Genomic DNA, 16,653 nt, shown 5'->3' on the forward strand with positions numbered 1-16,653 from the left:
GGCAGCATGTGTCTGAATGTCAGGGAGGGGGGGTGATTATTGTGCTGCTTTGACACACTTGGTGGGTGGAATTTGAGGAAGCAGAGAAGGACAAAATGAATGTCAGTCATCGGCGTGCATCCACCCCTGCTTGCAATCAGCATCTTCAACTGTTGCCAAGGACTACAAAGGCCGATAACCAATATCCATGCTCCCACAGAAATACTCCAAGCCTTTTGTATCCCTGACAACAACGAAAATAATAAGTTAAAGATTTGTGAGTGGTGGCCCTCGAGGTCTTAAGTATTTCTTTCTGTGCCTCCTCAGTCACAGACATGCAAAGCAGCAAGGAATTTGGAAAGCGTAAAAACACACACACACACACACAGGGGTCTGATCACATATGAGTAATTAAAAGGTGAGCAGCCCTCACTCCCACACAGGTGCTCTTCCTTTTGAAGAAACATGAAGACTCTATAGCATTCATCCTTTCAAAGTGTCATCCTCAACTATAGATGCAATGAAACCCTCCACCTTCCACCCGGAGATGGGATTCTTCACTTTGATCACCACCGTTCACTCGCCTATTTGCACGCGCTCCTCACCAATGTATGCAGACATGAAGAAAGGCGAGCCGCTGTTTGTTTGTGCAGATCAGAAACATGGATGTCATTCAGCAAATAATAATTTTAAAAAACTAAGCCTGAGTATGTGTCCCTTCATGCATAACATCATATAGCTGCACAGCACGCACAATGACGCACAAAGGTGCATTGCACGGAAACCTGTTGAAATCAGTTTGCCTCAATTCCTGGTGTATGAACTGGATTTTTATTATATATTATTATATTATACCATGTTATCTTATTGTATTTCAACAAGAGTCATAATAGACATCGGTGGAAAAAAAAGAATGACACTATATCACAGTGTTATGAAGAAGGTATTAAAAAGTGGAACTATAGTTAAACAACTATAGTTGTTTAAAAAGCCATAGCGTGGTATCTCAAAATAAGTCATACTATAGTATGTTGAAAAGAGTAATAAACAAGTCATTGTGCATTTTGACAATAAATAAAAAAGTCATACTATGGTGTGATGAAAAAAATCATAACATACTGCCAAAGAAAAGTTTTTGAAAAATTTCAACTTCAAAAGTCAAGAAATAATAAATAAATGAAAACAATTGTGCCATCGTATGTCGACAAAGGTCATACAGGAATATTCGAGAAGACACCAACAGTTGATTAGTGATGTGATTTGAATGATCACTACATCACAAATGTATTTGGCAAAATGATGCAATCCGAAAATAAGTCAAATAAAGGTCACAATCTCTGACACTCAACAGGTTTTCCAAACACTTGCAATACCTTCAGGATAAAAAGACAACGCGGAAGATGTCTTTCAATGTAAAAACCTGATGCCTTGAAATTGGATGATCACATTCTCGCTTCCAAAGTGAAACTTTTAGTTTTTTTGTACGACCTTGTAACCTTTCCTCTAGCTGCATCTCGAGAGGGAGGTAACCGCTTTACATTTTAGTCTCCGTGGTTGATACTTCATATTATTGAATGTAATGAAAAGTCTCACAGTGATGAACACAGCGTCTCCCTGCCTTTGGGGTTTTGGGCTCATTTGAAATTCATTTACAGTAAGAGGTTTTTATCATTGTATCTGAATGAGGCACATGTGCACAGTTGTGCAGCATTTACACACCATACAAGGCCTCTTTAATTGGATTAACACATTAACAGAAGAGCAAACATCACAAATCTAAACCTCAGTTATTTTATGTCCTGATTACACCATTAAGTTTCTAAACATCAAAGACCTATCTATATAATACCAATATGTTTTAAATATTGACTCTGGTTGAACTGGAGGCTCCTCACAAATCACAGCACACGTACATAAATAAAGTGATGCACGCAGATACACACGCAAAATATCCCACAGCTGTGTGATCAATTAATAAGCCTCAAAGCTTCATCTCGGGTCCGAAGAGTTTCCAAGCGATTGAAGTCCTGTGCCAAAAAAGCAGCACACATACTGTACAAGATATGTCACAATAAAGTTCAACAACTTGTGATATTAACAAGACTGAATGCATGTAACAATGAGGGTTTATTTTAGGAGCAATACTGTTCTACAGGAGTCCAAGCCCTGTTCAGAAGAAAAGTCTGTTTTAAAGTAATATCTTCTCTTTGAAGTTATTGCAAACCACGGCGTGTTGTTTTTTCATGCTTCATCTTGCTGCTTGTGTGTAACTCCTGTGAAAGATTTATCTGGAGAATAACCAGCGTAAATCTATGGCCATGTTTTACTGAATGCACCGTGTTGGAGTTGTAGACGCCTTTAAATCCATTTCTAATTGTCCTGATGTGCTGTCTCCCTCAGCAGCTGAGGATCTTGATGAAGGCCCGTCTGAATTCAATGTTGAAGGTGGTGTAGATTACGGGGTTGAGGGCGCTGTTGACATAACCCAGCCAGGTGAAAGCACTGTAAAGCCCCGGCGGCACGTAGCATGTCCCGCAGTGGGTGTTCAGAACGTGAGTCACAAAGAAAGGCAGCCAGCAGATGAGAAACACCCCTGGAGCGGCCAGAGAGGCACACGGAGAGAGGGCGGAACAAACGAAAAAACACAAGAGCAAAATTGTAAGAAACATTGTTTCTGTCAGCTGCAAATGTTAGCATGCTCGCTTATCTAGCGTGAGGTCCAGAATAAGCTAATACTCTATAATAATACATGTAATCAGCAGCCAATTCTGGTTATTATGTGGGGTTACAGGTGATGTATACTGCTCACATACCTAAGTACCAACTGCATCTATTAGCGTGCCCAGCTAACAGTGCTACCTCGCACATAATAATTATGATTAATTATCAGCTTCATCAAGCATTATCATCATCCACTACTTTGTTATTAATGTGGTTTTGCTTGAAAAAATCAACAGCATGCAGCTATTAAACAAATCAAATCAACTCATGGTGTTAATTGGGTAACAGTTGTGGTTGGTTTTTACCTTCATATCAAATCAGCAACTTACGAATCACAAAAATGACGGTGAGTAGACGTAAATTATAACACGTTTGGTTCCCAATTAACCTTTGCTTTGTGTTGAAGTCACTTAGTATGCTGAGCAGCAGCAAACAGGATATTTATCGTGAACAAACGGCTATTAATGCTGCAGCTCGCTTGAAACACTAAATTCCAGCTCCATAATTGGGGTCACATCACGTGTTCAGTTGGCTTTAAAGCAGATGGTAAGTGGGCGGAAGCAGAAATCAGTTTCTGAATGTGTGCAAAGGTTTTCACTGGCACCAGTGTAAAATAATGAGACATCTAATTTGTCGGCGAGATCTCTGCCAAGCCGGAGCTAACTTGACCGGACGTGCAGCAACCTGGCTGGTAATTGGAGCGTGTGCAAGCCGTGTCAGGAGCCACAGAGTGTGCGGACGCACACTGCGATCCCGGAGACGTACAGACACTCTTGACATTTGAACTCTGCACAAACTCTGCACAAAATAAGATACGCTCGTGCCGTCATCAGCAGGTGAGAGACACAACAGGTGCACCCGGGCAAATTGGCTGCATTAAGTGTTTCCGTGACATTCACATTTCTCAGCCACTTAAGACAATTTCCACTCACCAAGCACAATGGCGAGCATCTGGGTGGCCTTCTTCTCCCTGGCGTGCATGCTCCTGAACCGTTGATTATTGATGGAATGAGCCATCGACTGCAGCGACGTGTGCGTCCGTCCGTTCGACAGATCCTTCACCTCGCAGTTCATCCGGGCCGAAGGCCGCTCGTTCTGGTTGCCCTCCTCCGCCTCCCCCTCAGCTCCTCGCTGCTCCTCTTGATCCAGCTCGGTGCGACCGCAGGAGGCGTGGGTGATGCTGCAGCAGTCCAGCGTGTCCACCTGGAGCCGCATGGAGTTCTCCGCCGGCCCCGTCTTTGGCCTTTTGCGCCACAGGCACCCGGACAGGAGCTTCGGCTTGCAGTGACCTGTGGGCTCCACACTCTGCGGTCGGGAATACACGGTGAGAGATGCCACGCAATCAGCACACATGTTTAATTGCCTTGATAGACTTTATTGTCATAACAGCTGCACTCATTAATTATTTTTAGACTACGGACATCATGTGAGACGTAGAAGCTGCCGGTTGCAGACATTTGAGGTATTGTGCACACGTGTATTTCCACTACAGCCCAAAACGTAAATTTCCTCTCTTACTCATTTCATCAAAATTACAGGTCATTATTCTCGCCGCCTCTCGGCAGCGTGTGGGGCCGGCAGGTGCTGCGGTGCGTCATCCACAGACTTTGCTTAGCTGACGAGCGACCAGGTGCCGAACGCCAACAAGCTTCACAATCACTCGTTTTCCAGCGGCTTCTCAGAAGCTGCGGCCGCACGGCGGAACGCAGAGAGTGTGCAAACGTGTGCAAGACACATCAACCGCTAAAAACAGAACCACCTCGCCCGCCAACCCTGCCACAATACGCCAACACAGTCAATAATGGAGCTAGTCAGGCGTGAGGCCGCGCTGCGTTGTGCGAAACGAGAGCAATGACGAGAAAAAAAAAAGAAAAAAATATCTATTCACCAGTCTCGTGGTTGTGTGGAGTCGCTGGTCTAAAAAGGAACCTACCACTTCGATCCTTATAGGTGACAAGTCTTGCTTTTCCTTGGGAGCCGCTTCTTGCAGACAGGTCTCCTATAGGGCATGAGAATAGTTTTCAGAGAAATACTCCGTGACCGTGTTGTCTTATACAAACACCGCATTCGATCTGCATGCAGAAGGCTTTTGCCATTCACTTCGGTATCGATTCATTTATTGCATCTCCGAGGATTTCTTTCATCAGACCTCCAAGAAATCTGGGCGAGCGTCTCCGAGGGACAAATTAGGATTCACGTCTGTTGTGTTTTGTCGCTTTGTGGCTCAATTAAAGCTCACAGCAGAAAGAAAGATAAATCACTTTTTTTTTTCTTATCAATACGGCAGAGTATTTCAAAACACACTTCTATTATAACTCTCTCAGTTTGATCTCCTCCAGGGCTTGGATCTCACCCATGGATGAGATCACAAACCGAGGCTTAACCACAACCAATTATATGTAAACTGCTGTTACAATAGACGACTTGACTGTGAATTAGTGTGCAAAGATGGAGGAAATGGAGTGGAACCACACAACACAGGAATCTGCTGGATAGGCAAATTCATGTTACACGATGTAATTATAATGTTGTTTTATACACCAGATTTTAAAAATAGAGTAGATGCACAAACACACGAGCAGGTGTCTCCAAGCCCGAAGTTAAGAGATGAAACCGTTATTTGTATGATATTTAACTGGGACAAGTTCTAGAGTGATGGTTGTGATCAAAGACCTCACAGCTGGTTGAGAACAAAAGTTAAAGTTGCTTCTCAAAATAAACTCCTTCATATTTCATTGACAGAATCTGGTTATCTGTTAATCTTTCAATCCATCATCCATGTTTCTTTTTTTCCATTTAACTGATATCATTTTACTTTACAAGATGTTTTAATTGGTGATAGTCAGCTGCTCATGAACCGAACATTTTTTTATTTCATCTTTGACCTCGGCTCAGCTGAGAGGCCAATGGCGCTTAGCCCACATTTACATTTACTCGGAACATTTTAACCTGAAAATTACTTCATTTGACAGAGTTTCTTCAACCGAGGCATTTTATTTTATTCTAATGAGGCTTCGGGGGAGGTTTTATTAATGAGGTCCGAAATAAAGGTGAATTGTAGTTTGCAAGTCATTACGAGTATAAAGAAAATGAACGTGAATGAAGGACAGTATCTACATGACAAATTTAAGGCTTCGGTTGGGAAAAAAATCAGCTTATTAGGAGCTGAAGCGGATGGAAGTATTATTGTGAACATTACAACCAATTCACATAATTGGATCTTAAAAGTGATGTAGTGGTGGTTAATGGAACATCTCTTAATAATTCAGACGCCGCTTTCCAATAAGAAAGCCTTTCTAAAGGTCTAAGATGTAACTCAGGCTCGCATTAATGGTTAGTAAATAAGTCGCTGAATAAACGCTGACAGAGGAAATAGGGTAATGGTCTCACCGCAGACGGAGGAGTTGAGTCCGGCTGCACCTTCCTGCTGGCCTGGCCGAAGACGATCCTCTTTCGCCTCATCCTGAGGAAGACGTAGATGCGGATGTAGACCAGCAGAGTGACAATAAACGGCAGGTAGAAGGACACCACAGAGGAGTAGATCACAAAGTTGGGGTTGGAGATGGAGCACACCATGGGGTCATCTGAGTCACAGAAACAAACAAATCATAACGCCAAACAACACAGAAACGCACAGAAGGGATTTATATTTATATCTGTGGGCAGAGCTGTGAAATGCATGTTGCATGTTAGTGGCATGAACAAACTTAAGTGATTTACCCTCCCTGGATCAATTTCCACATAGGCGAGCCCAGATGGCTAAGAGCTTTTTCTAGCCACTAAACTCCCTTTTGTTCCTTTCCATTGTGTTTTGCAACGTATCGATTTTGTCTAGATGAGATGTTCTTGTTCAATGCTTTTCCTTTGAAGGGCGGGCGAGGACCCTTTGACCTCATGTGAACCCACTGGTCCTTCCTTTCAATGCTGATGCGTGGTGGCATTCAGATTCCTGCCATCTTGCCTTGATTGTAATTGAACTAATCCAAATGTGCGTGTCACTGTTACACTGTGTCTGACTAACGCTGTTGGTTGTGTGGAGTCACGTATGCTGTGCTGCTGTAAATCACATTTTAAAGGTGTCTCGCATTTCTGGGTCATTTTATCGTTTTGTGGTCTATTTGCCAATTTCATGATATGACGTTGTCGACACTGGGGGTGCGTTGAGTTATTATCAAAGACCCTCCCAAAAAATGATTAAATTTAGGGAACAAATTGGCAAAATCCAAGCCGCATAGGCTGCGTCTTATATCTCTCTCTCTCTCCCTCTTTGCCTCTAGGCTCAAGATGATCGGGCGTCTATACTTCATATCTCAACTGTGGTGGACTTACAACCTAAATTCAATTTGACTGGTATAAACCGTTATCTTAATTGTCTAAAAACAGAAATCTCCTTTTTGCTTCTGCTATAATAATAATATAATTTATACACGCTTGACTCAGACAAATTTGACTTTCAAGACTGGAATTTGTGATAGTTTTTAGTGGATGCTTTATGAGACACTCAATTGCAATACACACATTTTTACTTTAAGCCAAATTTCCAGTGGCTTTAATTTGGGTTCAGCTTCTCCTGATAGCGGCCTGCGCGATAAGACATGGACGGCCCCGTCTTTGAAGTCTCAGGTCTCACCCCGAGCGGGTTATTTCTCAGGCTTGACCGAGCTCAAGACAGAGGCACATAAAACCATATGCGACATTTTCACAAGCTGAGATGAACAGCCCCAGAGTAAATTGAATCTGACTAAATCGAGAGAACGCATCTCAGAAATCCGATTTTTCGATAGCATTTCACGTCCCGCCATTGACCCCAAAAAGCGAGCGCACGGAAGTTTGACCCTGAAATTCCTATTAACATAGTGCCTTGAACTCTGTGTCAGATCCTGCATGAAATTGATTGCTCGCTGCGATGAATCGCGGGCAAGACGGAGTCGCGAAGTCGTCGATGTGACCTGTGGTGTTGAAACCGAACAGCAGCGGGCAGGAGACGGTGAAGGCCAGGACCCACACGGTGGCAATCATCATAAAGACTCTCTTCTTGGAGCGATGGGTGGTGCTGTAAAAGAGGGGCATCACCACTGCAGTGTACCTGCACACACACACACACACATTATGGTCTGTCTGCTTTGAAAATGTGTGCGTACAGAGAATAGCTGGTGACATTTTAATGAAGAGAAAATTGCTGATACGGAACAGCAAAAGGGAGTAATTAGAGTGAGTAAAAGAGCGCCCTTGGAAAGAACCGGACTTTCTCTGAAAAACGCACCGCTGAGAGAACGCAGGTGATATAAAGACCAACAAAGGAGGAGCAAAATATTGGGTCGTCGTGGCGCAGGGGTTAGAGAAGGTGTGCTGGGAAGCACAAGGTTGTTGGTTTGATTCCAGACTGTTCCATGTCAAAGTGTCCCTGAGCAAGACACCTAACCCTAATTGCTCCCTGGGCAAAATGTGAAAAAGCCATGGGTTTAAAGTGTAATGTAAGTCGCTTTGGATAAAAGCGTCTGCTAAATGACCTGTAATGTAAAAATAGGCATCTTCATTTAAAAACTATGTGGGTATTCAGCAATAAACCAAGTGGAGCTTTGACTAAAAGTAAACTAGGCTCAGATGAGGCAGCAGTTACGCTGGACCCCGACCCCGAATGGATGTAATGTTGTTTAGTGGCAGACAACTACCACGATTGTTTAATCTCATCAGACTAATCGTTACTTCTCTGGGCAAAATGAAGAGGCAACACCGGAGCACCAGGAGTTAAAGATCATGCTGCTGTCGGGTTGAATAAGAACGGACATAAAAAAAAAAATGTAGTAGGTAAAAAACATCTGTGATTTATTGATCAATTGCTACTTTAAGTTTCACTTTTATGTGAAGATAAAAACGAGGCTCTTCTGTTCTGAGACGCCACTCAAAACCTGACCTACACTTCACCTTGAAGTCCGCCGCAAGAACTTCTTTGCTCTTTGCTCCATCACAAAAGAGGTCGCCTATAAACTCATGAATAATCAACGCAGCCGCGAGAGGTGATGCGGGTGCGTCGAACACTATCAATGACACCCAATGCCGCTGGTGCTTCGCTTTAATTCGCCGCCTCGGCAAGCGCGTCACGCTGTAGCGATGATGTCAACTTGTCTCATAATCAATCACAAAGATCCTCGGGCGTCAAAAAACTTCTTCCCTCAGAAACACAGTGTGTATTTTTTTTTATTATCAAAACACAACAGCAGGCATGCAAGCATGTGCAATTTAGTAATGGTGTTTTATTGTAGCTGACTATGGCCTGATAGCATCTGCTCCTTGCAGGCCATGTAGTTCCTATTGAGAGGTCGTCCTGGCTGCAGAGTTGTGTGCGTGTGTTTGTGTGTTGTCCTCTAAACCTTTGGCCAACTGGGGGCAGCAGAAACAAGTTGTATCAGCGCCGACTCACCATCGCTTTTTACAGTAAGTTGATACGGTTCACTTGTAAGCAAAACGTTCCCTGTTTACACATGAATCAGAACAAGTAATCATCCAAATGGAGCCGTGTCTTTTAGTTCTCTTTTGGTCTCCACAAAATCTGCTGCAACTTGTTCCCCAGATAGACTCTCAGTTTGTCCCTTTGCTGTTTGTTACTGAGCAGCTTCTTTAAAGTTAGTTTTTGCAGCCATTTCACTAAAAACACCTGCCGCCTGCTGCTGAAAGCAAAACCGGCGAGAATGAGGAGAGTGAAAGAAAACAGTCTCGTTGAAATGAGTTGACAATCACTTTAAAGCCCCCTGACGCCGGTGTAAAGTTAACCTAGATTTCGACACTCTGCACGACATCATTTGATAACGATGACACAAGACAAGGCAAGGGGCGAAAAGAGGTAATAGACGCATGGTGACCGTCCCTTATCACAAGATACACAATTATCTCACGAAAGCGCTCATCAGATTAAATGTGTGAACACATCCTGGATTAAGCTCGAGTCCGTATGTGGTTCCTATTTTATTCTGAGGTTGAACTCTCGATGCCGTCGGGTTGTAAGTTCAACGCCCGTGGAACGTCATTAAATATTAACTGTGACACCAGAAGAAAAGTAAGCAAATAAATAATTAAAATACATAAATGTATTTTTACTGTTAAGGTCCAAACGGATGCAGTTCCCCCTCCACTAATGCAAACAAATGCATATGAACCTGAAGATGAACATCAAGTTAAAAAACATAATGTCCTCATTTCTGTCTCTTAACCGTCTGTCACACACGGACAAACACACACCGACTCACATTTATCAAGAGGACATGAGCAAGAGTGGGTTAGTATATTCTCTCTGCAAGGGTTCTTTTCTTAAGTATCAGGTGAGGTTGAGAAAAGAACCTGCAAATATGTTAAATTGACATTTACACTGGAAGTGTCACGGCAAATTTCTGTGTCATGCACTAGAAGTGGAACAAGACACACACACACACACACACACACACACACACACACTGCACACTCACCTGTCAATGCTGATAGCACACAGGTTGAGGATACTGGCGGTGCACATCATCACGTCTAGCGTGACAAAGACGTTACAGTAGAGCCGACTGAAAAGCCAGGCACCGCCGACCACCTGCACAGGACAGAGGGGCAGATTATCAACGCACGCGTTTCTCCTTCCCTTCTCCACCGCGAAGTGTGACGCTCCGATCGACCGCACGCCCTCGCACATGTGACAGGAGGGGCGAGGAAGAGGAGGGTGACATGCACACACAAAGAGAGTTTAGCCTACGATGAAAAGGGTTGAGAATAACGAGAGGCCCGAATATACTACCGTGTTCACCTTGATATGTTCGACTTGCGCGTTTATGCTAATGTGGATATTAATTAGGCTAATTTATGCATCAGTTAAATATGTTTACATCTGTTGCTCTCACATAGTACATGATGCAAAGGGGCGAATGTGACAATGTTCTGTGATGATGCGCAGTGATGGATAACGTTCAAGGATCCTCAAGGGGATTTTCAATCCCCAAAGGACATTGACCCCGAATTATGTACCGATAAGACCCCAAAACAAGACCCCCCACCCCCTCCCCCACCCCTCCCTCCCTCCTCCCCCGTCTCTTCTCCTCTGAGCAGAGTGAGACCGACCGGCTTTCACCGAGGCGCCATGACGCCTGGTAATAACTGTCCGACAAAGATAAATGGTTTCAAGCAGCATTGCCTGAGTGCTGAGCCAGAGAATATACGCCCACCTACAGAGAGAGATGGCAGGCACACATGGGCCCCAGTACAGGAACATACACACACATGGACATTCAACGAGATGTAAATAGACAGCCATTTCTCCCCCGGAGACCACGGTTGTCACACATACACAGAGACAAACACAGCAGGGTGGAAACATTCACCGCTAACATTCATTCCCAGACTTAACAGGCCCAATGTTAGCACGAATCTCCAAGTTAAACTAAACACATAGCCATGTATGGTGATTTTAATTCAATATCTAAAAAGGAACTTTGCACTTAATTGTACACATACAAATCAGTTTACTTGACATTGTTAGTACCACTGAGTTTGCGAAAACAAGCTGCAGAGGACATTGAGTTCAAAGGATGTGGCTGTTTATCAGACAGGGAGAGTTTCACCAAATACGCTACTTGAAGTGAAGGAAGTGCAGCAACAGTTATTTTTTAGGAGAAGGTACAAAAACATGTATACTTAATGAAATCCTATGGATCAACACCTTTTTTTTTTACCATTACTGCATCACACAAAGGAAATAAAGGAGCTATTCACAGCTGCAAAAACTGAAATAAATTGAAGGTGCAAAGTGCTTATTTTTACTTAATCACCCTCTGGGCACATATTGAACAGTGGGGCTCCCAGACACTTTGTATCGATTGGGCTTGAAATTACTGTATGTGATCTATACTTTCACAACACTCAAGCCTGATAAATGTCTCAGTAAAAGTATAAAATCAGAAGAAAAGAAAGAAAGAAAATTGTAAATCACAGTAAGCTACTCTTTTGAACATTTTGGTGAAACCGGTGCATATGATGAAGCCTTTTCTTGACCAAAGTCGGAGGAACCAAATCGATAAAAAGTGCACGCAGGAGCGCAAAACCACTAAATCCTTTCTGTCAAACACAGACTCTGTTTGATAAAACCCTCTCCAACAAAAGCTTGACCTGAACGAGGGGAGTAAGCGGCGCGCCGCAGACGGAGCTGCTCCCGTAGTCGGCGTGCAGGATGAACTGTGCAAAGTGAGCGCTCGGTCGCTGCTGCCAATACAAACACTTCTCTCAGGTACAAGCCGCACATCGAACTCCTGGGATGCGATGGCTCGCTCAAGGGCACGTGACTGGTACCCACCGAGGCGTCAGGGGAGAGATATTCCCTCGCGTTTCCTGCAGAGACACACCTGCAGAAGCCAACCAGGCCACAACAGGCCATCCCTTCATCCTCGTGATTGGAGCTGGCGGGGAGACGCTGCTCGCAGTGCTCACCCACGCAGTTGGAAGTCTTTTGCCTACACGACTCTGGACTCTGGCCCTTTTTCACAGAGTCTTTTCCAAGATATCGCTGACCTTTACGTCTCTGCTAAATGAATGAATATTGTGCCTTTGTCATAGTATCTTTCGATGACTCATTCCTTAAGGAATTGTCCCCCCTTTGAATCTGAAATGCAGCACATGCTCGAACAGCGTGACTGCCTGCGAGGAAGTTCAACTCATGACTGAATGTACCACGGCTCCTGGCGACCTAAGACGACCTTTTCATATAATCCTGTTTAATATATCAGCTTCTTCCCGCTGAGTGTGTTTGGTTTTTTTTATGGTTGACCTGCCGTTGAATCTTCTGCACGCTGTGAGGAATGGTGCTTTCTGCTGACGGCGAGCAAACTTTGGGCAGCAGGGAGGCGGCTCGTTAAACGTAACTGGACTTCAACTGGATGATTTTTCTACCTCATGTTGAGCCTCAGACACGCACACACACCGAACACAAGCAGGAGACAAAGGCAGTGCATTTTCAGTACTGCTTTGATGAAATGTGGGTGTCTGAGAGACATCGCTAATAGGTAATCTGTGAAAGTCAAATAAAAAATAACATTAAAACGCAAACGCCAATTTAACTGAGAGGTTTTGATGACAATTATTTCACAGCGTGTCTACATTTATCCTTTATGAAGAGACTTGTGTGCTGGTTTTGGATGGCACATTCTAAAACGTAATTGTGTTTGCCACAAATGTTGTACAATCCCGCAAAGCGCAATTAAAAAAATAATAAATATCCAAATTACAAACTGCAAGGATGGAAGTCAAACTAATTTGATATATAAGTACCTCATGGATAAGCGTTTTATTTTAATAACCATCCAAAAGATAAATAAATTGTTTCTGATCAGCTCAACTAGGAGAAAACAGATATCGACCGTTGAGGCGTTACATCACATTACATGTCAGTTAGCTGACGCTTTTTATCCAAAGACTTACAATAAGTGTTATTCAACATCTATTTAGAATTGAACTGAAATGACCTGAGGGCACACGTGATGTGGGACCGACGGACACCCTGACCTCCTCACCTCCAGGTACACGGCCCAGGGCATGACCAGCGAGGCCACCAGCAGGTCGGCCACGGCCAGGCTGACCACCAGGTAGTTGGTGGTCGTCTGGAGGGAACGCTCCCTCATCACGGCCAGGCACACCAGCACGTTTCCAAACACGATGGCCACGATGAGCAGCGAGTACAGCATGGCGTAGTAGTTGCGCTCGTCCGGCTCCGACGCCTCCGAGCTGCCGTTCCTCTCCCAGTCCCACCCGAGGCGATCCGACTCGTTCCAGGCCCGCTCGCCGCCGCTGCTAAACGTCGCCATGGAGACGTCCCGGTGACATGGGGGGTGAGATGTTTGACAGACCTGCCGGAGGGGAAGAGCACAGTTTGGGTTTCAACCATTCATACACATGCTGGAGTCACACACACACAGGCTGAACATTTCTCACATCTCATCAGATTAAAGTGTAGCATATTTGCCGTCAGGGGATGGAGGCTGCATCCTTTCAGGTGGGAGGCCTGCTGGGAACACGTCTCTTGGCTTTGAGTAAGTCAGATGAGCTGATGAATTAAACAGTTGAAAAGAGCCCCGGCAGTAATGTTCCCTGAATGAGAAATGGGAGGCACATATTGATGCCTCCTCAACTCCATGGCTCAGACAATCAACTCCACAAAGCTCTTAGCAGCAAACTTCATCCACAAGGCATTTATGATTGTTCCCGTCGGCCTGTGTTCCCTTCCTTCCTGTAAAGGGCTTTCAATGCAGCTAACGGCGAGGCCAAAGCAGAGATGGTAACTTTAACGAGGCGCTGGCAGTGTGCCTCTGAGCGTCGTCTAGTGAGGTTAGCTCATCAGCGATGGGTAATAAGTCCCGGTCCCGGGCTCTGCTCCCCACACTCCGTCCTCCCTCTCATTTATTCCCAATCCTCCCCATCTGTGCCGAATCCAGATAACGGCGCCGTGCCCGCGCTCACACCTGTGTCCACATGTTAACCAAGCTGATCCATCTTACTCAGCTCTCTCTTTCTGTGACAAAAAAAAAAGAGGGAGACAAACGTGGAGACACTCGGATCCTTTTTGGGACCTGGCTCAAACCCATGAGGCTTTTATGGATTTTCTCCAGGCCTTTAATTCCACTCAGTGCCTCAATGGCTGCAGTATCAAATGATTGTCCACACGGGAATCTAAAGATGCACAATCACCTTGGTGTGTCAGGTTTATCACACAATCAGGCTTTGCAGGAGGAATGCAACCAAAACATCTATACACACAAACATAAATATATATATAAATCTTAGGGGGGTTATATGATACAAGGCTGCATAATCCGAATGGCTTCATTATAAATTGGCATTAAGTAATTGAAACAGATTTCCCTCTTCACTTGCTTGTTTCTCTTATTAATCAAGTCACTGTGCGTGTTTGTGTGTTTGTGTGCGTGTAGTTTGGCCGTCATTGGACCCTTAAGGCACTTGCTCACATACACACTGCAGTCTGTTCGGAAGCACTCGGAAGGCTGTAATGGAGGGAGTTTTTTTAAGATTTAAATTATATTTAGCTCCATTAACCAAAAGATCTAAACACAACTTACATCAGAGCAATATTCACATTCAACTAATATCAGATCAATTAAGACGACAACATTTCCTTCCAAATTCAAACAGGATGCCATGGCTTGGCTTGATTAACCTTTACTCTAAAAATTAAATGAATTAAGTGACAGAGCATCTTATCGGCTTATTGGGGTCAAATACATAGTAGCAAAAATGAGATCGCCATATGCTCACCTATCAGAGCACGCAGACAATGATCAAACATGTGCAGCAGATCAGATACGGTCATCCTTTAATAGATGGAGTAAGATAACAATGAAATGTAAGGCTGTAAAGCAGAAAGGAAAAAAAAACTTAAAAGAGGTGTCGAATGTTATTCTTTTGTTATTTCAACAAGCCGATCGCGTAAACAGACTTAAATACCTGTTTCTGTGTCCCAGTGAAGAATTCATCAGATGCCGTCGAGGAAAATCATCCCTCGTGCAGGTTTAAAAGTTATCCGGTCATCGCGCACAGCACTGCGACGCGGGGAAATGATGATGATGGGGGGGGGGGGGGGGAGAGAAGGGGCGCACGGTGTCATTGCGCACGGGAGGATGCGAGCGTGGGCAGCTCCAAGAATAAGAGGCGCTCGCGCTCACCACGTTCCCCACGACGCTGAGAGTGACCGGCGTGCACTCTCTCCAGCACGCGCACGCACACGTGGCGCAGACGTCAGGTGTCCCCCATCCGTGCGTCCAGTGATGCGGTGGCAAAGGAAGGATCCCTGCAAACACGTGAGGTCAAAACTAGTCAACAAATGAGCTTGAATGGCGCTCCAGTCCCGTTGGCCTTTGCGCCTCAGAATGACCCTGAAGCCGCAGTCTGGGTCGTGTTTGGCTGGAAGTGAAATTCAAAAATAGCCGAACGTTAACTTCATAAATCCTGGGCGAAAATTGGGTCAGCCTCGTTTTAGAGCTGCAAAAATAAATGTATCGACTGACACTTCGGGCTCTGTCTCTGCTCCCTAACAAGAAAGAAACACCCGAGTTGAAGGTTAAAAAAAAGAAAAAATCCTTCACAGCTTTGTGTCTCACAATTGCAGCGATTGTGCATTTGAAAGACAACAACGTGTTGCATGGTATTTTGAGTGAGCCCTGCAGCATTGCACGCCACATTAAGGAGAAATGAACCAAACCAATGTAAAGTGCATCAGGAGAACGTGTTGTTTTCCTCTAAGAACCAGTTCCACAGGCAATGAGGTTGTTGGAAAACCCCGAACATGTTCAGCAGACTTTTCTGTGGCACTCGGGTTGCATTTGATACACGCATCTGTGAAAATAAACAACCAACAACTTGTGTTCCCAGATGTTTCTGTATTTAACAAATGACAGCAGCCACTGCAGACTTTGTTAATGCTTTCTATAAAAAGTAGGAGGCGGTTAATGAGCTGACGTAACTCCGACAGCTGACAAACAGCCCCCAAATGAGGACTCACTTTGGGTTTTAACGAAGCTAAAGTGTCCAAATGTCCTTGGAAATTGGAGCCATTCTTCTTCTACGTCAGCACGCTGGGAATCTTAATACCCACCGCATACATCCACACGTTTGAGGATGTATGTATGTCAAAATGTGTGTGAAATCCACAAGTCAACTTAGACCATTGAGTGCATGTCCACTGGATCCAGATTTCCTTTCTCTATGTGCACATCATACAGTATTTAGGAAATCAGTCTTCCTCCCACATGAATGGCAGCTAATGTGTAAGAGATGAAGTGGGATCTGCTTTCCTCTAAATGGGGTCTAGTCCCACTGGGGCCCCTGACAGCCGCTCATAGGGTCCACACCTGTTTGGACCCATACCTGTGTGAAGGTCAGCCCTGAGAAGGCAAAGCTACAACAATCCTAAAGGGAGGA

At 44.4% G+C, this 16,653-nt stretch overlaps 1 protein-coding gene across 2 annotated transcripts; it reads right to left on the reverse strand.

Moving 5' to 3' along the window:
* Positions 1-791: 791 nt before the first annotated feature.
* drd3 (dopamine receptor D3) lies at positions 792-15,848 on the reverse strand. Of its 2 annotated transcripts, XM_078096615.1 has the most exons (9): positions 15,181-15,302; positions 14,992-15,085; positions 13,236-13,568; positions 10,161-10,273; positions 7,650-7,786; positions 6,091-6,284; positions 4,634-4,699; positions 3,633-4,005; positions 1,686-2,572 (listed from the first exon to the last, which is right to left on the reverse strand). In XM_078096615.1, exons 3-9 carry the CDS (start codon positions 13,524-13,526, stop codon positions 2,376-2,378), a joined length of 1,371 nt encoding a protein of 456 aa, XP_077952741.1. In that variant the 5' UTR covers positions 13,527-13,568; positions 14,992-15,085; positions 15,181-15,302; the 3' UTR covers positions 1,686-2,375. The 2 variants fall into 2 exon arrangements, with proteins under 2 accessions (XP_040023612.1, XP_077952741.1); XM_040167678.2 differs by lacking the exon at positions 14,992-15,085 and having other exon boundaries at positions 792-2,572; positions 15,181-15,848.
* Positions 15,849-16,653: the final 805 nt, after the last annotated feature.

The sequence above is a fragment of the Gasterosteus aculeatus genome, chromosome 21 (genome assembly GCF_964276395.1).
Source record: "Gasterosteus aculeatus chromosome 21, fGasAcu3.hap1.1, whole genome shotgun sequence".
Lineage (NCBI taxonomy): Eukaryota > Metazoa > Chordata > Actinopteri > Perciformes > Gasterosteidae > Gasterosteus > Gasterosteus aculeatus.

Coding starts and splice junctions, on each gene's coding strand:
- drd3 (XM_040167678.2), bottom strand. CDS start 13,526: ATGGCGACGTTTAGCAGCGGCGGCGAGCGGGCCTGGAACGAGTCGGAT. Junction 4,700..6,090: donor ACTCAACTCCTCCGTCTGCG/GTGAGACCATTA, acceptor CATGCCCTATAG/GAGACCTGTCTGCAAGAAGC. Junction 2,573..3,632: donor GATGCTCGCCATTGTGCTTG/GTGAGTGGAAAT, acceptor TGGCCGCTCCAG/GGGTGTTTCTCATCTGCTGG.